Genomic DNA, 27,360 nt, shown 5'->3' on the forward strand with positions numbered 1-27,360 from the left:
ATGAAAGGAATGTTTGAAGAAAAATGACACTGATATAAATGTAAATGTGTCTTAATGGTTGTTTAAAATCACCACTGAATGTGTACTACCCCTAATCTTTTTTCTTTAAATTTAGAAATAAAAGTTCATGCCAGTCATGTGCACATTAGTAGAGCAATAACAAACAAGTAAAAAGGCGTTAAGTTCGGCCGGGCCGAACTTTGGATACCCACCACCTCGGGTATATATGTAAACCACCTTTCATCAAAATTCGGTGAAAATTTCATACCTCATACTCATATACCTCATACCGATCTGAACTATATACGACACGGATGTCGAAAAGCCGAACATAAGTCGCTGTGTCAAATTTCAGTGAAATCGGATTATAAATGCGCCTTTTATGGGGCCAAAACTTTAAATCGAGATATCGGTCTACATGGCAGCTATATCCAAATCTGAACCGATTTGGGCCAAGTTGCATAAACATGTCGAAAAGCCTAACACAAAGCACTGTCCCAAATTTCGGCGAAATCGGACAATAAATGCCTCTTTTATGGGCCCTAAACCTTAAATCGAGAGATCGGTCTATGCAAATATGCAAATCTGGACTGATCTGGGCAAAATTTAAGAAGGACGTCGAAGAGCCTAACCAAACTCACTGTTTCAAATTTCAGCGACATCGGACAATAAATGCGTCTTTTATGGCCCCAAAACCTAAAACCTAGATGGTCTATATGGCAGCTATATCCAAATCTGGACCGATCTGTGCGATATTGCCGAAGTATGTCAAGGGTCTTAACTTAACTCACTGTTCCAAATTTCGGCGACATCGGACAATAAATGAGCATTTTATGGGCCCAACACCATAAATCAAGAAATCGGTCTATATGGCAGCTATATCTAAATCTGAACCGATCTGGACCAAACTGAAGAAATATCTCAAAGGGCCTAACACAACTCACTGTCCGAAATTTCAGCAAAATCGGATAATGAATGTGGCTTTTATGGGCCTTACACCATAAATCGGAGGATCGATCTATATGGCAGCTATATCCAAATCTGGACCGATCTGAACCAAATTGACGAAGGATGTCGAAGGGCCTAGAACAACTCACTGCCCCAAATTTCAACAAAATTGGATAATAAATGTGGCTTTTATGGGCCTAAGACCCTAAATCGGCGGATCGGTCTATATGGGGGCTATATAAAGATATAGTCCGATATAGCCCATCTTCGAACTTAACCTGCTTATGGACAAAAAAAGAATCTGTGCAAAATTTCAGCTCAATATCTCTATTTTTAAAGTCTGTAGCGTGATTTCAACAGACAGACGGACGGACATGTCTAGATCGTCTTAGATTTTCACGCTGATCAAGAATATATATACTTTATAGGGTCGGAAATGGATATTTCGATGTGTTGCAAATGGAATGACAAAATGAATATACCCCCATCCTTCGGTGGTGGGTATAAAAATGCGAACGAAATGTATACCAATGGATGCGATGTCATGTGTACAAGGAATCTGTTGATCAGGTACACCAATAGAAAAAAGTTTGCTGAAAATAGCAAACACTATCTGCCGCATGTTAGTTGTTATTGTTGCTGCTATTGTAGCAGTGGTTCTGCTATTACAGCAGTAGTACTGCAATTTCAGAGTAACAGACTGACTGCTGAAAAGCCTGTTGTTTGCTGAAAATTACTGCTGCTTTATTATGAAGGAGATGTGAGAAGAAAAACCAGAACACATATTTAAATGTGTATCTCAGTGGATGTTTATAAGCACCATTTTACTTTCCGTAATCTTTTTTCTTTAAATTTGGATACAAAACGCCATGCCAGTCATGTGCACATTTGTTTTCCATAAATATAATAATATTCCACAAATTAAAAAAATCTCTTCCTAGAAAATTTCTAAAAAAAAGTAATCAAAACAAGTAAAAGGCAAACATAAAAAAATTTCATAAAATTTTTTTCAACTGATTTTTGCAGCAGATTTTGTTTGCTGATTTAACTGACCGAAATGTTTGCTAATGCAGCAGCCCTATGTTTGCTTAAACAGAAGTAATAACTGCTTGAATTAGTATACTCAATGTATATTGAAAGATAATACAAATTAAATGTAGATTATAGATGGGACCAATATCAAGTATTGTAGGTTAGCTCGCTTCTAAATAGGAGTTACGGGAAAATTTTTTACAGAAATTATCGGATCCTGCCTAAATGTAATCGGCACTTTAATGTAGTCGGTACCCGAAAGAAATTGGTACGTGAAAGTAATAAAAACTTTTTAGTATTGGGTACCCAAAAGTGATCGTAACATGAAAATAGACGGCTCATGAAATTATCGGTACCTGAAAGTAATATGTACCTGGTAGTAGTCGGTACCTGAAAGTAATCGGTATCTGCTAGTAATCAGGTATATAAAACTAATCGGTGCATAAAAGTAAACGGTATATAAAAGTAGTCGGTATGTAAAAGTAATCTGTACCAAAAATTAATCGGTACCAAAAAGCAATTGGTGGCGAAAATAGTTGGTGTCGAAAAGTAATAGGTACCAAAAAGTAATTGGTACCGAAAGTAATCGGTACAAAAATGTAATCGGTGCCTAAAATTAACCGATATCAATCTGTACCTAATTATGATCTGAACATAAAAGTAATGTGGACTCAAAAATAATCGGTATCTTTAAAAATCGGTGTATTTTATACACTGCCAAATCAAATATTAATTGTTAGTGATTCTAGCATTCGATAGAAAAATGTTGGGTACATAAAAATAATTTTTACTGAAATAACCCGATACTAATCGGTGTCTAAAAGAAATTGGTACATATATCACATCTTATTTTTTGTTATAGTATAGATGACTTGATGACTAGATGTCTTGCATAGATGACTAGATATCTTATAGAAACTAGATGTCTTGCAATGAAATAAAAAATCTATTTGAAATAATTACATGAAAGTAATCGGCATTTGAAAATAATCGGTACCTGAAAGTAATCGGTACATAAAACTTAACGGTACCAGAAAGTAATCTGTATCTGAAAGAAATATGGACCTCATAGTAATCGGTACTTGAAAGTAATTGGTATCTCGTAGTAATCGGTACCTGATAGTTATCAGTACCTGGTAATAATCGGTACTTTAAACACCGATTCCTAAAAATAAAAGGTATCGTAAAGTAGTCGGTGCCAAAAAGTAATCGGTACCAAAACCGATACCAAACCTTAAAGTATTGGGTCCACCTTACGAGAAACAATATTCCAGTGGAAGTCGATATGCTCATAGACGACATACTGGTGAGCACCAAGATATCGGGCAAATATCTAGGGATATGACTGAATACAAAGCTATCCTATGCAGAGCAAAGTCCGCACACAAAAACAAAGGCCACCAGGATAACGGCACAACTCAGGCGACTAATGGCACACGTTGTTGTGCCTCTCCATAGCAGGCGCAGACACATTTCCATTAAGAAATAGGGGCAAAATTCTCATATATCAATGAGTGTTGAGCAATTCAAACGAGTCCGAACGGCGTGCCGCAGTGCGACACCTTTTTGGAAAGAAATTTTTACATGGCCTCTATGCATTGCATAGTAGCTCACAAATGTCGCCAGTCTTACGAGAGGACAACCACCGCTGAACATTTTTTTCTGATATTCTCAAACCCAGGCGTGTAGCGTTATAGGTGGACATGCTAACCTCTGCGCTTCGTTGAGCTTCTAAAGTCCTCTTCTATGGGAGCGAAATTTGGGGCCAGATACTGCAGGCACCATGCCGAGCCAAATCCCTGTTCCGGTACAGAGGATGGCTGCTCTTAGGGTCTATCATCCAAACAGTGGCGGAGCCCGCAGCTCTTGTAACAGCTGGAATGGTTTCTGTAGAACTACAGATAATGGAGACAGCCACAATATACACCACGATGTGCAACACCCACAGAGAAGAGGGTGAGGCGAAGGCAAAGGTGGATGAATGAGAGTCGAGGCGACTTATCCGATATATGAATGTGGAGAGATAGAAAATATGGCGACGTCGACTATTACATAAAACAGAGGTTGACAGGCCATGGTTACTTCCGGAAATACCTACATAGAATGGTTAAATGCTCTTCCAGCAACTGCAAATTATGAGGAGCTAGAAGTTGAAGACGATGTAGAACACGCATTCTTCCACTGCGAGCGTTAGGTCCAAAGACGCAGGTAATTGGAAACAGCGATTGGCGATGTTTCGTCTGGAACAATAGTCCAGAAGATGTTGGAGAACGATAAGAACTGAGAGTTGATGAGTTACGCCAAACAAGTAATACGCTGGAAGAATAGAGTATTAATACGAAGGTCTGGACACAGACACAACGAAGAGAAGATATAAGGTCGACCTCGAAGTAATGCCTAGCGATTCCCAGGTAGAACTAATCCCCGGTGTGACATAAGTGGGTTTTTAGCCAATGACATTGACAATGGAGTCCGGCATAAGGCAAAAGACTTAATCCTCACATACCTATGACCGCAACTGTAATTACATAGAATGGGAAAATGCAGGTCTGGTCGCAGACACAACTAAGTGGGTATTCACCAAATATGGGCTCCACCTCGAAGTAATGCGAAAACGGTTGCGAGGTGGAATTAATCACTCAGTGTGGGGTTTTACTCGGTACCGTTAATAACAACGGAATTTAGCATAAGGCGAGAAACATTCTCGTAAAAAATGGGCAATACATTTTCCCATCCCGACCCTCAAAAAAGAAAAACACAAACGTTCAGCGTGCGCTACGGTGGCCTTCAATTAGGGGATACTTGGTCAAAAATCGGAAGCGCTGGGGTGCTAGGGAATTTCGTCTTATGAAAAACTTGTGGACATTACCAAATAAATGTAAATGATGATCAGCAAGCTTTCCATAGCAAACTATGGACCACTTTCTGCGAAATAATGTGGTCCTATCCTGTAAAAAAGTCTAAGTATTTGAAAACGTCCCTAATGAGAGGAAAACCACTCGGACTTTGAAATACGCGTCCTGACGCGTCAACCGTATGGCGACGCCGTATTATTTGGCTCCAAATTATTTCAAGAACAATTCTAATGCTAAGCCACGATAGTACATTAAAACTATAAACCCCTACAATCCCATGGCAGCCGGTTGTGAGTACCGGATTAACCCGATAGAGTCCTTCACCGGCCAGGGTTGCCGCCGCAGTGTACAACACACTGCTATAACAACAGCGAGAATCAATTTGCAAAATCTTCAAAAAATCTAGACTAGTGCTGTTTTACAAAAAATTTTACTCATTTTTACCCTTTTTAAAATTTTTGTTATACTCTTGCTGGTAAACTGCTGGCATCACTGCCCACGACATACCCGAATCTTATATTTATAAAAATCAATTTGTGTTTGTTTGTCTGTTCCGTATAGACTCAAAAACGGCTGAACCGATTATCTTGAAATGTTCACAGATTATGTAGGTTGGTCTGGAAGGAAACATAGGCTATATAATTTTTTGGTATCGAGAGGGGGCGGACCCTTGCCTTTACCCCAAAAGTACTACCCAAAAATAAAAGTGGAACGATCGGGACAATATGGCATTCAAATGAAAGGTATTTAAGAGTAGAGTACGAATTTCATAATAAATGTTGGGTCCAAGTACCTGGGCGGCCGCCCCAGCCCCACAACCTCTTAAAATAGTTTTATTTGATGATCATGACAATATGGGATTCAAATAAAAGGTATTCGGGAGTAGATTACGAATATGATCAGAAAATAGGAAAAGGCTTTATAATTTATTAATAACGGAAGGGGGCGGACCCTCCACCTTTACCCCAAAAACACCAACCAAAATCAAAAGTGGACCGATAAGTACAATATGGATATAAAATGAAATTTATGCGGGAGTAGATAACGAATCTGGCATACAAATTCGTATCGAAGTATTGGGGGTCACACCCGACTTATGCCAAAAACACAACCCAAAATCAAAAGTGGAATGATCTGGACAACATAGGTCTCAAATGAAAGGTATTGGATATTAGAATACGAATATGGTATTAAAATTTGAGTCAACGTACCCATCGGGCCGCCTCTACCCCAAAACTACCCGTAAACAGGCATATTGGACGTTAATTTCAATATGGGGCTCAAATGAATCGGGCATACAAAATCAGATCGTAGTATTGGGGGTCACGCCACCCCTCAAAATCGCCATTAGAACCATTAGGACTATATGATACCAATTGTCTTAAAATTTTCATAGATTGTGTACGTTTGTCTGGAAGGAAACATAGGCTATATAATTTTAAGATATCGGATGGATATCTAAATCCCCCTAACCCCAACAACGCCTACCAAAACCAAAAATGGACCAATAAGCACAATATGGGTATCAAATGAAAGGTATTGGCGACCAAAAAACGAATATGGTATTAAAATTTGGGTTCAAGTACCCTGCGGCCGCCCCAAACCCAAAACGCCTCTAAACAGATATATTCGAAGTTCATCCCAATATAAGACTCAAATGAAAAGTATTAGGCAGTAGATTACAAATATGGCATAAAACATTAGGTCCAAGTAATGGGAGGTCACCCACCCCCAAATACCCCCAAATGGACATATTAGCCCCTCATGGCTATATGGGACTCAAAGGTATTCGAGAGTAGATTACGAATATGACATTAAAATTTGTGTTCAAGTCTAGGTGGCGCTTTTCCTCCTAAAGATTAAAGGTATGTCAAATGAGTTATATGACCCATTATGACAATATGGGACTCAAATGAAAGGTATTGAGGAGTAAATTACAAATATGGCATAAATTATTAGGTCCAAGTAATGGGAGGTCGCCCACCCCCAAATACCCCAAATGGGCATATTAGCCGACCATGGCTATATGGGACTCAAATGAAAGGTATTAGGGAGTAGATTACGAATATGACATTAAAATTTGCGTTCAAGTCTAGGTGGCGCTTTTCCTCCCAAAAGATACATCAAATGGTTTATTTGACCCATTATGACAATATGGGACTCAAATGAAAGCTATTTGAGAGTAGAAAACGAATTTGCTATCCAATTTTGGAGCCAAATGTTTTGGGGTACGCCCTAAAGCACCTCTTAATGATATAAGAGAGTTAAAAAAGGCGCAGCGGGCCTGGTTCGGCTAGTACCAAATATTAGTAATCGTTAAAAAAAATCTACAATCAGTACAGAAATAAGATATGAGGTATCTGACAAGTAATTTTAAGGTACACAATTCGATTTGACCAAATTAGTGACAATTAGGAAACCGTTTCAAACCATCAATATATTAAAAATTCTGAAAAATTAAGAAAATAAATATTTTGTTAATATTTTTTAATAAAATAGAAAAATATTTATTGCTTCCCTTTATGTGAGTGTGAGGATTTATTGTTGATTTTAAGCTTTGTTCTTGTTTTCCTATGGTTATTTCATTGTCCAATTTAAGCTCGTGGCAATTTCAAAACTATAAGAAACAAAAATTGACAAAACAAAAGATTGTTTGCTGGCCAATTATAGATCAGATCAGATTAGATCAGATCAGATCAGATTAGATCAGATCAGATCAGATCAGATCAGATCAGATCAGATCAGATCAGATCAGATTAGATCAGATTAGATCAGATTAGATCAGATTAGATCAGATTAGATCAGATTAGATCAGATTAGAATAGATTAGATCAGATTAGATCAAATCAGATCAGATTAGATTATATTAGATCAGATTAGATTATATTAGATCAGATTAGATTAAATCAGATCAGATCAGATCAGATCAGATCAAATCAGATCAGATTATATTAGATCAGATCAGATCGGATCAGATTAGATCAAATCAGATCAGATAAGATCAGATCAGATCAGATCAGATTAGATTAGATCAGATTAGATTAGATTAGATTAGAATAGATTAGATCAGATCAGATCAGATCAGATTAGATCAAATCAGATCAGATTAGATCAGATTAGATCAAATCAGATCAGATTAGATCAGATTAGATCAGATCAAACGAAATCCTTTAAAGCAATACACGCAGTAAATAAAACACAATTTCAATTATTTAAAAAACATGTAATTTTCATTTAATATACATAAAAGTATGTATAAATTTTTACACATACACTTAAAAAAAACAGAATAGTATAACAAAAACACATAAAAAAATTTTTAAGTAAAAAAAAATAAAAAGAAAAAACAATTATAAAAAATTTGATGGTATCAAAAAACGTGATATATATTTTTAATTGCTAAAAAATGTTTTTTTTTTTTGTTAAATTTAGAAACAAGGCATAAACTATTTAATAAAGAAAAATAACATGAGTTTTGCATTATTTGTAATGAATTCGAATTAGGCAAAAAGGAGCAAGGTGATTAGTTTTCTATATATATATATACTATTATATATTTTGTTTTTGTTTTTTTCAATAGCAAGAAACAGCTTATGTAGTTTAAAATTAAATTAGTTAAAAGTTTAAATGTCTTGTTGATTTATTTATTTTTCTTTGTTTTAATATTTTATTAAAAATATCTATTATGTATGATTTTGTTTCTTTAATTATGTTTCATTTATTTGTAGGTTATATATATTTTTTTAAGGTAGGTATGTAAAAAAATTATATAAAAAAGTATAAAAGATTTTCTTAAAAAAGATTTTTTTCTCAAAACAAACCAACGTTATAGCCTGCACTATGACTTTATGTTTTTCAATTTTCCCTTCATTTATTTTTTTTAGTTTTTCATTTAAAAAAAGTTTCATTAATGGCATAAAATGATGAGTAGGAAGTGTGTGTGTGTGTGTGTGTGTCAAGGGAGGCTGGTTATGGGCTTAGTAGGAGAGTTTTTTAGAGTCTATAAAAATATATAGAGATGCCTTTCGAGGGGGGCATTTAAGAGCTTTAGTTTTAGTTTTGGTTTTAAGTGTTAAGTAGAACGATATGTATTACAAAAATACTTTCATTTTTGAAGAAGAAAAAATGTCTCCATACATTTGAGAAGGGGAGCAGAGAGTGATTGGGGGGGGGGGGGGCGTGATGGGAAAAGTTTTGCTATATATTTTTGCTAATACTTTAAGTTTTTGTTTTGTTTAATTCTAGTTTTTCTTTTCTATTGTGAGGAGTTGTTGCAGTTTAGGATTTTGTTTTGGGGTTAATAAATGTTATCTTTACAGAATTTTGACTAAATGTGTTTAAAAATCGTTTTTTTTTTTTTCTTTTGTTTTTAGTTTTCAATTTTATATTTTGTTTTAATAAAAATTCTAGAAAAATTTTACTAATTTCAATTTTTGTTTTTGTTTTTCTTGTTTTGATATTATAAAATATATTATGTCGTTTGTTTTCTCATATAAATTTACTGATTATTGCCAATTTGAAGTTTGAAGCAATTTTTCCATATAAATATATGATTCATTTATTTATTTTTATAATTTTTTCTTTGTCGAACAAAACATCATTTTGCTATTAAGTATTATTATTTTTTTTTTATTTATTTTTTTTTCGTTTTTGGTTTATGTAAAGAAGTCTAAAAAAGTTTCAAAAATGTCTTTGCTAATAATATATATAAGTATGTATGTATATATAAATATATATACTTTTGTTTTATATATTTCTCTTGATAAGTTTTCTCTCTTTGCCTTATATACAACATTGGTTTTTAGTGTTTTCTTTGTTTCTGTTAAGACTTTTATAATAAATATAAAAAAACTCTGTTTAAAAAATGTTACATTTTCTAAATATTAACTATTACAAATTTTTTTTATAATTATTTTTTTATTTAAGTTTTCTTCTATTTTTTATTAAGCATTTGTTTTTTTTTATAAGTTTTGAGTTTCTTTAATAGTTTATAAATATTGCACACATTTTTGTTTTTTTTAATAAAATGTAGATAATTTTTGCTTGGTTTGTTTATATCAGCTTGTATTGGATTTTCTTATATTCCTTATAAAGAAAACATAATTTTTGAAAAATATATATAATAAGTTATTAGATATGTTAATTTTGTTCTAAACAAAACAATTATTCGTTTACAACAGCAAGCTAATACTGAACACAAAATATTTAAATAGGAAAAAAACAACCATTATAAAGCAAAATATATTTATATATAAAATAAAAAAATTAAAAAAAAAATAGTTAAAATAAAAAATAATTAAAAAAAAAATTTTAAATATGTCAAAAAAATAAAAAAACAAAAAAAAAATTAAATATTAAAAAAAAAATAAAAAAAAACATTAAAAAAAAAATAAAAAATATGAAAAAAGTGATCTATTAAGAAAAATATTAAAAAAAAACTACGCTATTAAGCCTAATGGTTTTTAGATAGCTAAAAAATTTAAAAGAAAAAACACTACGAAACACTAGGAAACTTTTAGAAAAAGAAAACAAGTAAAAGCGTGCTAAGTTCGGCCGGGCCGAATCTTATATACCCTCCACCATGGATCGCATTTGTCGAGTTATTTTCACGGCATCTCTTCTAAGGCAAAGAAAAGGATAAAAGAAAAGCTTTGCTCTGCTATTAGAGCGATATCAAGATATTGTCCGGTTCGGTCCACAATTAAATTATATGCTGGAGACCTGGGTAAAATGCCAGCCAATTCGAATAACAATTGCGCCCTTTGGGGGGCTCAAGAAGTAAAATAAAGAGATCGATTTATATGGGAGCTTTATCAGGCCATAGACCGATTCAGACCATAATAAACACGTATGTTGATGGTCATGAGAGAATCTATCGTACAAAATTTCAGGCAAATCGGATAATAATTGCGACCTCTAAAGGCTAAAGAAGTCAAGATCCCAGATCGGTTTATAAGGCAGCTATATCAGGTTATGAACCGATTTTAACCTTATTTGACACAGTTGTTGAAAGTAAAAATAAAATACGTCATGCAAAATTTCAGCCAAATCGGATAGGAATTGCGCTCTCTAGAAGCTCAAGAAATCAAGTCCCCAGATCTCTTTATAAGGCAGGTATATCAGGTTATGAACCGATTTGAACCATACTTGGCACAGTTGTTGGATATCATAACAAAATACTTCGTGCAAAAATTCATTCAAATTTGATAAGAATTGCGCCCTCTAGAGGCTCAAGAAGTCAAGACCCAAGATCGGTATATATGAAAGCTATATCAGGTTATGGACCGATTTGAACCATACTTGGCACAGTTGTTGGATATCATAACAAAACACGTCGTGCAAAATTTCATTCCCATCGGATAAGAATTGCGCCCTCTAGAGGCTCAAGAAGTCAAGACCCAAGATCGGTTTATGTGGCAGCTATATCAGGTTATGGACCGATTTGAACCATACTTGGCACAGTTGTTGGATATCATAACAAAATGCTGCGTGCAAAATTTCATTCCAATCGGATAAGAATTGCGCACTCTAGATGCTCAAGAAGTCAAGACCCAAGATCGGTTTATATGACAGCTATACCACGTTAGCGACCGGTTTCGATCATACTTAGCACAGTTGTTGGTAGTCATAACAAAACACGTCATGCAAAATTCCAGCCAAATCGGATAAGAGTAACGCCCTCTAGAGGCCTAAGAAGTCAAGACCCAAGATCAGTTTATACGACAACTATATCAGGTTATGGACCGATTTGAACCATACTTAGCACAGTTGTTGGAAGTGATATCAAAACACCGCGTGCAAAATTGCAGTCAAATCAGAAGAGAATTGCGCCCTCTAAAGGCTCAAGAATTCAAGACCCAAGATCGGTTTATATGACAGCTACACCACGTTACCGACCGGTTTCGATCATACTTAGCACAGTTGTTGGGTCTAATACCCCTAAAAACTTTATTTTTCATCCGATTTTGCTGAAATTTGAGACAGTGAGTAGTTTAAGGCTTCCCGACAACTGACCCAAATAGAGATCAGATCGGACTATATTTAGATATAGCTACCATATAGACCATAATATATGAAGGCTATTAAAGCTTTATTTATTACCCCATTTCGCTGAAATTTAAAACAGTGGGCTATTTCAAGCCTCCTGACATCAGAACCAAATATGGTACAGATCGGACTATATTCAGATATAGCTACCATATAGACCGATCTCCCGATAAAGGGTCTGAAGACCGGAAAAACTTTATGTATAACCCGATGTCGCTGAAACTTGCAACGGTGAGTTATTTTAAGCCTCCTGATGTCTGACCCAAATATGGTTCATATCGGACTATTTTTAGATATAACTGCCACATAGACCGATCTCCCCATAAAGAGTCTGAAGCCCATAAAAGCTTTATTTTTTAACCGATTTTGCTGAAATTTGGAATTGTGCGCAGTTTTAAGCCTCTCAACATCCGACCAAAATGTGGTACAGATCAGACCATTTTTAGATATAGCTGCCATATAGACCGATCTCCCGATAAAGTGTCTGAAGCCCATAAAAGCTTAATTTTTTATCCGATTTCGATGAAAATTGAAATACAAACTCCAACAGTGACTTATATTTATTAGACCACTCAATGTTCGTGCCGAATTTGGGTGCTTCAGTTATCCAATTTTCACCAGATTGTGGCGAAAGGGGGTTTACATATACACCCGAGGTGGTGGGTATCCAAAGTTCGGCCCGGCCGAACTTAATGTCTTTTTACTTGTTTATGTTCAAGTCAGCTAATTTTATAGCTGTTAAACATGTGTTTGAGTCAGTCGAGCCACTAATTCGAGTGACGCAGAATTTAAGAAACTGTCTGTAAGTCTTCCGACTCCCTATTATTTACTGCCACCATGGCTCATAACTAAAATATACAAATAAAAAATATAAAATGCGAGGATTTACAAAAAAAAACAACAAAGCTAAATGTATATAAAACTAAATAACTAAATTGATCTAAAAACAGCACTAAACTATTAGGAAATCTTTAATAAAAAAAAAATTATAATAATAAAATTCAATAAAACAAATACTGAAATGTAAAAAAAAATGAAAAAGAAGTACAGATCAGATTCTTCACTAAATGTAATAAAAAAAAGCTTATACGGAAGACTAAATGGGAAAACAATTTTTATAAAAAAAAGTTAGAAATTTTGTTTCACAAACCTTATATGTTAAACTTAGCATTATTACAAAAAAATAAAAAGGCTCATTTGTGTTTGTTTCGTAACATTGATTGAAAAAATACGTATCTTAATTTAGATGACAAAAATAGTTTTTAGCCAGAAAAAATTTACACTTACAACAACAACTAGTAAAGGTTTTAATAAGAATGGTGTATAACAGTGATAAGCACTTGCGGGAACACCTACGATTTCTAGTATAGAAGACACACGTGGGTATTCCATAGGTTTCATTGCATGTCCTCGTACGGCTCATACTTTATTGCTATTTCCCACACAAGTGCGTGCCCTCCTACACTGGTATACAAAAAGCTGCCTCATTTAATAAAAAATACATCGCGGGCGTAAATTCAGTAATATCTATGTCATTATTAATAGTATATAAAGAAGTCCTACACAATATATTCTGACAAAAACGGAAGGAAGAAGAAGGAAAAAAGTAAAAACAGAAAAAAGTTTGGACAGACAAACTTTCATATAACCACCACCATGAATTTCTCGCAAGGCAGAAAGAAATATAATAAAAAAAATTGTCAGTAAAGCCTTACAGCCGTATTCACAAAACTTAAGGAAGCCTTAAAATATATGTTATTGACAGTTCCTTGAAGCACATCTGTCAAAATTATCTCCGAAACCAATATTGTATACCTCAAGCTGACTGTTTTGTAGGAATTTTTGGGCACTATCCAGAATTTCGAAAATCGGACCACAGATTTGGCAGCCCCAACAATTTTTCAAAATGCCGAGATGACCTAATTTGGGGGCCTGTCAAAAGCTGTCCGGGCCACCTGGGGTCTTGAAATTTTGCACAGGATCTCAGCTCTAACCATTCCAAATTTCAAAGAGATATCTCCACGCGTTCTCATACTGCATATTTTTGACTATTTCTTTTTTTTCGATTTGCTCACAAACACTGTGTTTTAACTGAACTGCAGCCGAAATCAATCATTATTTCAACAAATATTTAAAAAACGTAATTTGTAAATACAATAATTAAATTTTAAAACCAATTTAAAAAATCGATTCTTTATAATTTTTAACAAATAATTCTAAGAAATATTTGTTGAACAAAAATTACATAAAAAATTATTTTAAATAAATATAATTAAGAAATTCATTAATTAAGAAAAAAAGAAAATAATAGAAATTTATGTATTCATTAATTCATTTATTTATTTATTCATTTATTCATCTATTAATTTATTCATTCATTCATTTATTCTTTTATTCATTTATTCTTTTATTCATTTACTCATTAATTCATTTATTTATTCATTCATTTATTTTTTTTAATTTATTTATTTATTCATTCAATCATTTATTCATTTATTTATTTATTCATTTATTAATTGATTCATTTTTTCATTTATTCATTTATTTATACATTTATTTATACATTTATTCTTTAATTTATTTATTTATTTATTCATTCATTCATTTATTTATTTATTTATTCATTCATTTATCCGTTCATTCATTCATTCATTTATTTATTTATTCATTTATTTATTTATTATTTTATTCATTTATTTTTTTATTCATTTACTCATTAATTCATTCATTCATTTATTCATTCATTCATTTATTAATTTATTCATTTATTCATTTATTCATTCATTCATTTATTAATTTATTCATTTATTTTATTTATTTATTTATTCATTTATACATTTATTCTTTAGTTCAGTTATTATTTTATTCATTTATTTATTTATTCAGTTATTCATTTATTTATTTATTAATTTGTTCATTTATTCGTTAGTTCAGTTATTATTTTATTCATTTATTTATTTATTCATTTATACATTTATTCACTAATTCATTGATTCTTTAATTCATTCATTCATTCGTTTATTTTTTTATTCATTCATTTATTTATTTATTTATGTATTCATGTATGCATGTATTCATATAGTCATGTATTCATGTTTATGTATTCATGTATTCATTTATTCACTTATTCATGTATTCATGCATTCATGTAATCATGTATTCATGTATTCATGTATTCATTTATTGATTTATATATTTATTATTTATTTAATATGTATTTATTATGAAATTATTATTTATTTATTTACACAATTAATATATTTAAACAATTAAAAAAAAAAATATTTTCAAACAAATTTTTGTTTACAAAATAATTAATAATAAAATTAAATAATAATTAAATCCAAAAAAAAATTATAAAAAATAAATTTAAAATAAATTTACAAAAAAATATTATGTTCAATATTATTTAAACAAAAAGAAAACCAAAAAGCTATGAAAACTTAAATTTTTGATTATCTCGAAAGATAATGTAATATTTATCAACTACAGTTACAATTTTATAATAATAGCAGAGTAGCTTTAATATTTAAGTTATTGTATAATTTATATTTATATGACTCATCTGATGTTTTGGCATTAAATAATATGAATTCAATAAAATTAATCAAATCAATAAAAAAAAAATCAAAGTTTTATAAATAGCTGCCTGCGACAAATACTTCTGGCCAAACCGTATTTCAAATCAGGAATTGCAAATATTGCAACAAACACTTCCCCTGTCGATGCAGAAATTCGAAAGAGAAAATGGACTTGGTTGGGTCATATCCTACGGCGACCGCGCGATGATATTGCGAGATATGTCCTAGACTGAAAACCTCAAGGACAGCGAGAGAGGGGACGCCTGAAAAACACATGGATCCGCTGTACGAAAAGAGAGTTGAAATCAACCCATGGTGGAATCAAGCCAAAGCTTCGGCCAACGATAGAGCTCGTTGATGCCCTATGTTCACACTGAACAGTTTACTATTGGTCATATTTTATTGTAATATATATAATATACTCCAATTGTAAATAAAGAACATATATAATCAAAAAAAATTAAACAAACAAAAAATATAATTAAAAAAAAAAATAAATAAATATTAAAAGATTTTAAAAGAAATTAAAAAAAAACTAAAAAAAAATTCAAAAAATATAAAAATTTTTTAAAAAATTAAAAAAATATGTATATAAAAAAATTAAAAAGAAAAATATAAAATAATTAAAAAAAAAAATTAAAAAAAAAATATTTAAAAAAAAATTTAAAAAAATTAAAAATAAAATATAAAAACAAAAAAAAATAAATATTAAAAATAAAAATAAAATATAAAAACAAAAAAAAAAATAAAAATTAAAAAAAAAATATATATTAAAATAAACATTTTTCTTAAGTTTTTGGCCTGTTAAGGCGAAGATCATTTAACTTATAATTTTCATTTCTATTTCACTTTCGAGACGATGATTGCAGATCGTAGAAATAAAAATTAAAAATACTTTTTATCGTTTTTTTTTTTTTTTCAAATAAAAAAGACATCACTAAAAGACACCGAGGTTTCCAGTTTTCTAAAAATCGCCCTCCATTCAAATTTCGAAAAATTATCCATGTTCGAGAACTTTGAACTTTGTTGACATGGATGAATTAATTTTTCCCCAAACTCAATACCTTATAGGAGTCAAGCTTTAGCTCATTTTGATTTCTCTTAATTTGTAGGTATTTAAGCATGATAGTGAGAGACAGATGGCTTCATTTCAAAGGCTTTCAGGTGATTACAGTCAGATATGCTTGTCGAAATCGTATGTCATTTCATTTTAAAGGCTTTCAGGTGATAACAGTCTGAAATGCATGTTGAAATCGTCTTTAATCCATAGAACGAATAAGACTATATACTATGTATCAGCGACGTAGCCAGGATTTTTTTTTGGAGGGGCCGACCCCATATATTTTCAAAATTGGTAAAGGTACTTCATTTTTTTTTTAATTGTGTGTACGTTTTAGTACCTAAGTTAAGGAATAACCAAAAAATCTTTTAGTCGCTCGGTACATAGTGCCTAGATGTAACTGTACTCCAAATTTCAGAGCTGTAGCTCAATCCGTAAAAAAGGTACCATATTGTACGTTTTAATATCAAAATGTGCGAATATCAACAAAATCTTCTAGTCGTCCGGTACATACTGAAAAGATGTTCCTGTATCTTAAATTTCAGATCTGTCGCTTAATCTATAAAGAAAGTACTAGATAGTACCAAGTACAGCACTTTAGTACTTTTTATCAAATATGAAATGTTAAAATCGTACCAGGAGTGGAGTACGATTTCAACAGTTCATATTTGGTACAACTTATCGTACATTTGTCAAGACATCCATCATTTTCAGTTTCCCTTTTCCGTTTACTGTTAAAGTAAATCCGCTATTTCGTACCTTTTGGTACCAAAATGTATGATTTGCTCAAAATTACTTAGTCAGCCAACATATATTTCTTAGTAAAATCTGCATGTTAAATATCAGAGAAAGTATGAAATGGTACCAAATACGGTACTAAACGTAAGATTCTTCCATTTCCATTAATATTTTTCATATTTTTTCTATGCCAAATTTCGATTCCCCCAATGCAAAATTCACCTATTTCGTACCATTTTTGGTACTTTTTTGTTTCTATATGACCAAAAACTCTTTTGCCATCCCAATGTAGTTTGGCATAGTGTACCTAAATTCCAAAATTCAAAGCTCTAGCTCAATTAACAAACAAGGTACAAAAAAATACCAATTGCGGTACTAAACGTACCATTTTTTCAACTTCCGGTACTATTTTGGGAAATTTTTGTCACCAAATCCTATTTTTTTTGACGCTTTTTAATTTGAGCCCAAAATCATAGTTCTAGCCCCATTCGTTCGCGCTGGGTAAATTGTTACCACTTCGTACTTTTTTGTACCTAAACGTACAAATATCACAAAACCCCCTCTTATCCATCGCCTACAACCCAAGACCCATATTCGTACCAAATTTCATGACTCTAGCTTAAGCCGTTTGGTCTGGGCGTTGATCAGCCAGTCAGCCAATCAGTTAATCATGCGCCTCTTTTATATATAGAGATAAAATTTCATCAGAATCGGACAACGTAATTGAGGAACAGGCGTAATGAGTTAAAATGTTGACTTTAAAAATATTTATCGTGCCCCCACTCCTGGCAACGTCCCTGCTGTGTGTATACTTTATAGGGTTCGGACAGTGAATGACACGAATTCCTATGGTGGTGGTTGAAAAAAAAAAAAACAGAAAAAATAGAAAATTTGTAAATATTACTCGTTTTATATAACCTTCTTTACTATACAACAATTTCTTTTTATCTGAAATAATTTAAAAAAAAAAATTTTTTTGACAAAACTATTAACACTTTTTAAAAAAATATTTTTTTTGTAATAATACAACTGTTTTTGAATAACATTTTTTTTTTGTTTTTTTGTATAAAAATATTTAAAAAAATATTTTTTAAACAAAATAAATTTATTTAAATAATTGAGAGACATTATATTTTAAATTTTTATTATTTTTTAATTAATAAAAAAAAAAATTATAAAAAGTTGTTTTTTTATCATACAATTGCAAAACGGGACGCATACATATTCAAAACAATTGTTATTCTCTCCATGAAAGGAACAAAGGAAAATCTATATAATAATTAAAGAAAAAACAAGTAAAAAGGCATTAAGTTCGGCCGGGCCGAACTTTGGATACCCACCACCTCGGGTATATATGGTAAACCCCATTTCGTCACACTCCGGTGAAAATTGAATAACTAAAGCACCCAAGTTCGGCACGGACATTGAGTGGTCTAATATAAAGAACAAAATATTGGTCTTTTTGGCAGATATATCCAATTATAAACCGATCTGAACCATATTAAGGTCAGATATCGTGGGGCCCAGAAAAACTCAGTGTTGCAAATTTCAGCGAAATCGGGCAATAAATAAAGCTGTAATGGGCTTCAGTTGCCTTATCGGCAGATCCGTCTATATGACAGCTATATCTAAATATGAACCGATCTAATCCATATTTAAGTCTGATGTTGGGATGTGTTAACATACTCGCTGTTTCAAATTTCAGCGAAATTGGTTAATAAATAAAGCTTTAATAGGTTTCAGTCCCCTAATCGGCTTATCGCTCTATATGGCAGTTATATCTTAATATAGTCCGATCAGAACCATATTAAGGTCGGATGTTGGGATGTGTTATCCTACTCACTGTTTAAAATTTCAGCGAAATCGGGTAATAAATAAAGCTCTTATGGCCTTCAAACCCTTTATCGAGATATCGGTCTATATGACAGCTATAATTAAATATGAACCGATCTAATCCATATTTAGGTCTGATGTTCAGATGTGTTAACGTACTCACTGTTTCAAATTTCAGCGAAATCGGGTAATAAATAAAGCTTTTATTGGGTTCATACCCCTTATCGGCAGATCGGTCTATATAGCAGCTATATCTAAATATAGTCCGGTCCTAACCATATTTACGTCGGATGTCGGGAGGCTTAAAATAACCCAATATTGCGAATTTCAGCGAAATCGGGTAATAAATAAAGCTTTAATGGGCTTCAGTCCCCTTATCGGCAGATCGGTCTTTATGGCAGCTATATCTAAATATAGTCCGATCTGAACCATATTTAGGTCAGATGTCGGGAGGCTTAAAATAAGCCACTGTTTTAAATTTCAATGAAATCGGGTAATAAATAAAGCTTTTATGGTCTTCAGACCCTTTATCGGGAGATTGGTCTATATGGTAGCTATATCTAAATATGAACGGATCTGAACCATATTTAGGTTAGATGTCGGAAGGCTCAAAATAACCCAAATTTCAGTGAAATCGTGTGATAAATAAAGTTTTTATGGGCTTGAGACCCTTTATCGGCAGATCGGTCTATATCTAAATATAGTCCGATCTGAACCATATTTAGGTCGTACGTTGGGATGTGTTAACCTACTCACTGTTTTAAATTTCAGTGAAATCGGGTTACAAATAAAGCTTTATGGGCTTCAGTCCCCTTATCGGCAGATCGGTCTATATGGTAGCTATGTCTGAATATAGTCCGATCTAATCCATATTTGGGTCAGATGTCGGGAGGCTCAAAATAACTTACTATTGAGAATTTCAGTGAAATCGGGTAATAAAAAAAGCTTTTATGGGCTTCAGTCCCCTTATCGGCAGATCGGTCTATATGGTAGCTATGTCTGAATATAGTCCGATCTTATCCATATTTGGGTTAGTTGTCGGGAGGCTCAAAATAACCCACTGTTTTAAATTTCAGTGAAATCGGGTTGTAAATAAAGCTTTTATGGCCTTCAGACCCTTTATCGAGAGATCGGTCAATATGGCAGCTATTTGTAAATATAGTCCGATCTGAACCATATTTGGGTCAGTTGTCGGGAAGCCTTAAACTACTCACTGTTTCAAATTTCAGCGAAATCGGATGAAATATAAAGTTTTTATGGACATTAGATCCTTTATCGGCAGATCGGTCTATATAGCAGCTATATCCAAATATGGTCCGATTTGGCCCGTTGAAGAACTTAACCAGCGTGCATCAAAAAGACGTATCTGTACCAAATTTCAGTTCAATATCTCAATTTTTGAAGGCTGTAGAGTGATTACAACAGACGGACGAACAAACGGATAGACTGACCGACGGATAGACGGACGGACGGACGGACAAACACGGACATCGTTAAGTCGTCTTAGAATTTTACGACGATCCGAAATATGTATACCTGTAGGGTCGGAAATTGATATTTCGATGTGTGGCAAACGGAATGACCCCCTTTCCCACGGTGGTGGGTATAATAAACCAACTATTTAAGGGACAAAATTGATCAAAGCTATTGAGTTTAAATAAATCCAAGTTTTTGCAAACCAATGCAGAGCCATTTAATAAAAAATTACAACTTCCATAAAGTCGTTGTAGAAAATGAGGAGGGTGAGAGAAAAAAAAATACATAACATATAAATTAAAAAAAAAAAAAAAAATAAAAATAACAGCTAATATTGCATTTGATTACATATTTCATTTTCAATGAGGGAGGGGAGTAAGAGAAAAAAAATACATAACACATAAATTTAAGAAACTAAAAAAAAAGAGATATAAAAGCTAATATTGCATTTGATTATATATATATTTTTTTTTTTTCAACATTTGAAAAAGTTAGAGCTAGCATTCAAAAAAAATGAGATAAAATCAGTTTGTTTTTTAAATAAAAGCCTGTTGGAGTAGTGCTTCATGGTGTATGGGTGTATGGGTGTGTGTGTGTGTGTTTTCTTTATAAATTGGTTTTTTTTCTTTCTTTAGTTTGTCATTTGAAAAAAAAAAGAATATGAAATTTATATAAACATTATGTTTTTTTTTTGTTGTTGTTGTCATCTACTCGTATTTGCATTCTTTAAGCTATATATTAAAAACGTTATATATTTTTTTTATTTTGTTTTGTTTTTTTTTCTAGTTTGGTTTGGTTTGGTTTTCTTTTCTTCTCATTTAAAAGACATCCTTGGCAAAAGGATGGCACTCTTTGTAGAGATTGTTGTTGCTTTTCAAGATGAACGTCGTCGTCATCTTGTTCGTATATAAAAAAATGTATAAAAATTAACTACTAAAAACTACATTTGATATTTGTTATAATAAAAATAAAAAATTACAAACAAAGACCCTTAGTTTATATTATTTAAAAAAAAAAAAAAAAACAAAAAAAAACAGGAGTCTATTAAAAAATAGATAAAAAGGAGGAGGGGGGGGCTTTAGTAGAAGAAGAAAAAGTAGGAGTTCTATTTTTTTTTCTTGTGTTTCAATTTGGTTTCTTTTCCTTGCAACTCGTGTGTGTTTGTTTGTTCCTCCTCAAATCAGCGCCTTGTTATCTTTGTTAGATTCTGCTGGGCCAGCATTGCCTGGGATTTGTTGCAAATGTACGCTGATTACGTTGTTGCTGTTGTTGTTGAGGTCTTAGCAACCTACCAACGCCGCCGTTAACACCAACGAAAAGGCACTGCCCGTGGACGATCAGCTCCCTCCTTGACCAGTGGCTTGTGATATTCTCGTCCCGGACGTGAGTGTATGACCGACCAGCAATGCTCACAATAGTATTGCAAACAGGTCACATTGGCGCAAAAGAATGGAGCGAATTTGCCACCGCAGCGTGTACCCTCACACTCATCGCACATCTGATCGTCCAAGACATAGGGCTTCACCTCCACCCGCTTGTCAATGTCGCCATGTTGTAGTTGCACAAAACGCGCCGATATAGCCGCTATATAGCTCTGTTGATTGGAGAAGGCCACACGGCCAGCACCTTTGGGATATTTGAGTTCCGGATCGGTATCGATGCCGGCATAACACACTCCGCCATACAGGCGATCCATAATCATGGCCAATTCAAAGGCTTTGAGGGGGCGTGGCACCCCACCCACAAATACTGTCTTACGCGGATCCAAGGTCATGGTGGCATCGAGCACATAATCGGCATCGGCCAAACGCCAGGGACGAATTTGCACCGGCTTATCCTTAATGGTGGGCGAGGAGACACACAAGTAGAGCTTATCATCATCCGTTATGCAAGAGTCTATCAATTGCTGCACACTATTCTCATCTTGGAATAGCAGAAAGGCATAGCCTTTGGGTGGGAAATAGGATTTTGATTCGGCCTTGTGCGGCCAGTCCACCACCAGGGGACCAAAGCGACGAAAGGAGCTGGTTATCTCATCCTCATCGATGTCGGGTGGCAAACCTCCCACGAAAACTTTGCGTGAATAACGGGCCGTATGATCGGAGCCCTGCGAGTGAGGCGAGGAGCGTGAGGGCGAATTCAGTTTCAGTGTGGGATCCAAATAGGCAGCTGCCCCATTGCCCGCCGCTATATTCACAGCATCTACCTCACCCAAGTGGTGTTCACTTAACTTATGTTGATTGCGCATGCGCTCCACCATTATGGCGGCCGCAGTGACATTATTATCGCCTCCTGGTCCCACCGCGCCCATGCCTCGCATAATGTCATTGAGGCAATGATCCAAGGGACGCATATCCAGCCCATTGCCCATGTACGGTCCGGTACCTATAAAAGGCTGTCCTTCACCACAACCGGAAGCGCCAGCGCTCATACTGCCATTACCTATCGACAATGTAGGTACTCCAGCAGCCTTGGCTGCATTGATATCCAAGGTGTAACCGGGTGTTGGTGAGGTGCCCCCCTTATTGGGAAACGATATACTGCGTCTGTACTTGTTGGGTGAGATGCCGGCATTTGAATTTGGTGACACCCCACCACTGCTGCCCCCCGCTTGGGAGCCATTATAAGGTGAACCTCCGCCGCCGCCACCTCCTCCGCCTCCAATACATGGTGGCAGAGGGGAGGAGGGGCTGTGTGGACCACCCATAACGCCGCCAGCTTCCAATTGATTTGGTGGACATGGATGATTTGGTGATAATTGTTGCTTGCCCGGCAATCCGCTACATTGAGAAGGAGTAGGAGGAGGAGAGTTAACGATGATCAGTTAAATATATAAACTTTGATGAAAAAAAAAAAAATATGTATATATGCTCGTATACCTTAAACTATATTAGATTGAAAATACAAATGTTGCTCAAAGTCAAAATATGTCAAACTATTGATAGATTATTGAAGTATTGAGTGGCAAAATGGGTGAATGTAAACCAAGTATATTTTATACTAAAACAAAAAAAAAAAAGAACAATCAGTAACGATCACAATAACGCCAATAGTCAAACCTTTATATTTCGATCTATAATAAATATGGCAGCTTAGATCAAAAATCGGCTAAGCTATATAGCATTTGACATTGATATCAAATGGTCCAATGCTGTACCAAATTTCAGCAAAATCGATTGAAAAACTGTGATTTTATCAGCTCTAAAGGAGATCGGTCTATATGACAGCCGTAATAAGAACTTTTTTGGACCGACTTTTTATGCACTCTCAATGTTTAAAGCAAGCGACAAGCAAATGATACAAAAATACGAGAGGTTAAAAATGCCATCAGGAGATACTGATCCATACACAGCATGGGATGTGAAACAGGCGTGAGAAATTGGCCGAGAGATGTTGAGAAGAAGTGAGGAAGGAGGATATAGAGGTAGGGAGGTAAAAAAATAGGTTTAAAAAGCGGAGGGAGATAAAGGAAGGGAAGAGGGATAGAGAGAAGGGAAGAAGGAGAGAGGACGGAAGAAGGAGAGAGGGAAAAATGAGAGAAGGGTAGGAGAGAAGGATAGGAGAGAAGGATAGGAGAGAAGGATAGGAGAGAAGGATAGGAGAGAAGGATAGGAGAGAAGGGAAAGGCCAAAGAGAGAGGGAAGAAGGAAAGTGGAGAGAGGGAAGGAGGAAAGGAGAGAGAAGGGAAGAAAGTGGAGGGAGATAAAGGGATAGTAAGAGAGAAAAAGTGAAGAAGGAGAGAGGAAGGAAGAAGAAAAGAGAAAGGGAAAAAGGAAAGAGAAGGGAAGCAGAGAAGGAAAACGGGGAAAAGGGAAGGAGAGGAGGAAAGGAGGAAAGGGGAGAAGGGAAGGAGAAAAGGAAAGGAGAGAAGGGAAGGAGAGGAGGGAAGGAGAGAAGGGAAGGAGAGAAGGAAAGGGGAGAAGGGAAGGAGAGAAGGGAAGGAGAGAAGGGAAGGAGAGAAGAGGAGAAAATTGAAGGAGAGAAGGGAAAGAGAGAAGGGAAGGAGAGAAGGGAAAGAGAGAAAGGAAGGAGAGAAGGGAAGGAGAGAAGGGAAGGAGAGAAGGGAGGGAGAGAAGGGAGGGAGAGAAGGGAGGGAGAGAAGGGAGGGAGAGAAGGGAGGGAGAGAAGGAAAGGGTGAGAAGGAAAGGGTGAGAAGGAAAGGAGAGAAGGGAAGGAGAGAAGGGAAGGAGAGAAGGGAAGGAGAGAAGGGAAGGAGAGAAGGGAAGGAGAGAAGGGAAGGAGAGAAGGGAAGGAGAGAAGAGGAGAAAATTGAAGAAGAGAAGAGGAGAAAATTAAAGGAGAGAAGGAAAGGAGAGAAGGAAAGGAGAGAAGGGAAAGAGAGAAGGGAAGGAGAGAAGGGAAGGAGAGAAGGCAAGGAGAGAAGGCAAGGAGAGAAGGGAGAGAAGGGAAGGAGAGAAGGGAAGGAGAGAAGGCAAGGAGAGAAGGCAAGGAGAGAAGGGAGAGAGAGAAGGGAGGGAGAGAAGGGAGGGAGAGAAGGGAGAGAAGGGAAGGAGAGAAGGCAAGGAGAAAGGGAGAGAGAGAAGGGAGGGAGAGAAGGAAAGGAGAGAAGGGAAGGATAGAAGGGAAGGGGAGAAGGGAAGGAGAGAAGGGAAGGAGAGAAGGGAAGGAGAGAAGGGAAGGAGAGAAGGAAAGGATAGAATTGAAGGAGAGAATTGAAGGAGAGAATTGAAGGAGAGAAGGGAAAGAGAGAAGGGAAAGAGAGAAGGGAAGGAGAGAAGGGAAGGAGAGAAGGGAAGGAGAAAAAGGAAGGAGAAAAGGGAAGGAGAAAAGGGAAGGATAGAATTGAAGGAGAGAATTGAAGGAGAGAATTGAAGGAGAGAATTGAAGGAGAGAAGGGAAAGAGAGAAGGGAAAGAGAGAAGGGAAAGAGAGAAGGGAAAGAGAGAAGGGAAGGAGAGAAGGGAAGGAGAGAAGGGAAGGAGAGAAGGGAAGGAGAGAAGGGAAGGAGAGAAGGGAAGGAGAGAAGGGAAGGAGAGAAGGGAAGGAGAGAAGGGAAGGAGAGAAGGGAAGGAGAGAAGGGAAGCAGAGAAAAAGGAAGGAGAGAAGGAAAGGATAGAAGGAAAGGATAGAATTGAAGGAGAGAATTGAAGGAGAGAAGGGAAAGAGAGAAGGGAAAGAGAGAAGGGAAAGAGAGAAGGGAAAGAGAGAAGGGAACGAGAGAAGGGAAGGAGAGAAGAGAAAGGCACAGATAGAGAGAAGAAAAGGGGAAAGGAGAAAGAAGAAGTTGGATTACGGAGAGAAGTAAAGAGGGAGAGAGAGAGAGAGAAGTAAAGAGGGAGAGAGAGAGAGAAGTAAAGAGGGAGAGAGAGAGAGAAGTAAAGAGGGAGAGAGAGAGAGAAGTAAAGAGGGAGAGAGAGAGAGAAGGGAAGGGAAGGGAAGAAAGCAAGACTGGAAGAGAAGTGAAATAGGTGAGACAGAAATCGAAGAGAGTTAGAGAGATATAGAGAAGGAACGATGGGGAAATATAGCGAGCGAGATAGAAAAGGGAAAATGGGTAGAGAGAAATTTTGAAAAAAAAAAAGTAAAAGCGTGCTAAGTTCGGCCGGGCCGAATTTTATATACCCTCCACCATGGATCGCATTTGTCAAGTTCTTTGAATGACTTTTTCAAAATAGAACAAGTTATAGTCCGATTCGGACCATAAATGAATGCTGAATATTGTAGAAGTCATTGTGAAATTTTTCAGTTCATTGGGATAATAATTACGCCTTGTAGGGGCTGAAGAAGTCAAGATCCAAGATAAGTTTATATGGCAGCTATATCAGGTGTCACGGGAGCCACCGTGGTGCACAGGTTAGCGTGCCCGCCTATCGTGCCCAAGCGTCCGGGTTCAAATACTGCCGGCGAGAACACCTTAAAACATTTTTCAGCGGTGGTTATCCCCTCACCAAATGCTGGCAACATTTGTGAGTATTTCAGCCATGTACAACTTCTCAACCAACTGGTGTCACTTTTTAGTGGCACGCCGTTCGGCATTAAAGCAGGAGGTCCCCTTATCATTGAGCTTAAATTTGAATCGGACAGCACTCAATTGATATTGTGAGAAGTTACTTTCCCTCTAATTTGTTCCGCAATGGGATGTTTGGGAAACACTAAAGCACATTGTATATCAGGTTCTATACCGATTAACGCCATATTTGGCACAGTTATTGGAAGTCATAACAAAACACCTCATGCAAAATTGAGAATTGCGCCCTCTAGCGGCTCAAGAAGTCAAGATCCCAGATCTGTTTATATGGTTCTATACCGATTTACGCCATACTGGCAGTTGTTGAAAGTGATACCAAAACACCTCGTGCAAAATTTCAGCCAAATTGGACGAGAATTGCGCCCTCTAGAGGCTCAATAAGACAATATCCAAGATCGGTTAATATGGCTGCTATATCAGGATATAGACTGATTTAGACCATACTTAGCACAGTTGTTGGAAGTGATACCAAAACACCACGTGCAAAATTTCAGTCAAATCAGATGAGAATTGCGCCCTCTAGAGGCTCAAGAAGTCAAGACCCAAGATCGGTTTATATGGCAGCTATATCAAAACATCTTACACTAATAAAAAGTATTTGCGTAAAATTTCAAGCGGCTAGCTTTACTCCTTCGAAAGTTGGCGTGCTTTCGACAGACAGACAGACGGACGGACATGGCTAGATCGACTTAAAATGACATGACGACCAGACGGGTTTCAGACGCATATTTCGAGGTGTTATGAATTATTTTTGAAATTTTTCATTATTTTGAAAATTTTTTATTATTTTGAAAATTTTTTA

The 27,360-nt window shown here is 35.1% G+C and overlaps 1 protein-coding gene across 12 annotated transcripts in view; it reads right to left on the reverse strand.

The window, feature by feature from the left end:
- Positions 1-27,360, reverse strand: part of LOC106094298 (translational regulator orb2) — a 131,077-nt gene that overhangs the window by 34,521 nt on the left and 69,196 nt on the right. For 2 of the 12 annotated variants that reach the window (XM_013259597.2, XM_059363584.1), the window contains one exon: positions 21,357-23,350. The exons of the other annotated variants lie outside the window; for them this stretch is intronic. In XM_013259597.2, the coding sequence (XP_013115051.2) occupies positions 21,874-23,350 (1,477 nt within the window). In that variant the 3' untranslated portion in view covers positions 21,357-21,873. Of the gene's footprint in view, positions 1-21,356; positions 23,351-27,360 lie in introns of those variants that run through there. 12 annotated transcript variants of the gene reach the window in all.

This window comes from Stomoxys calcitrans, chromosome 1 (genome assembly GCF_963082655.1).
Source record: "Stomoxys calcitrans chromosome 1, idStoCalc2.1, whole genome shotgun sequence".
Classification (NCBI taxonomy): Eukaryota; Metazoa; Arthropoda; class Insecta; order Diptera; family Muscidae; genus Stomoxys; species Stomoxys calcitrans.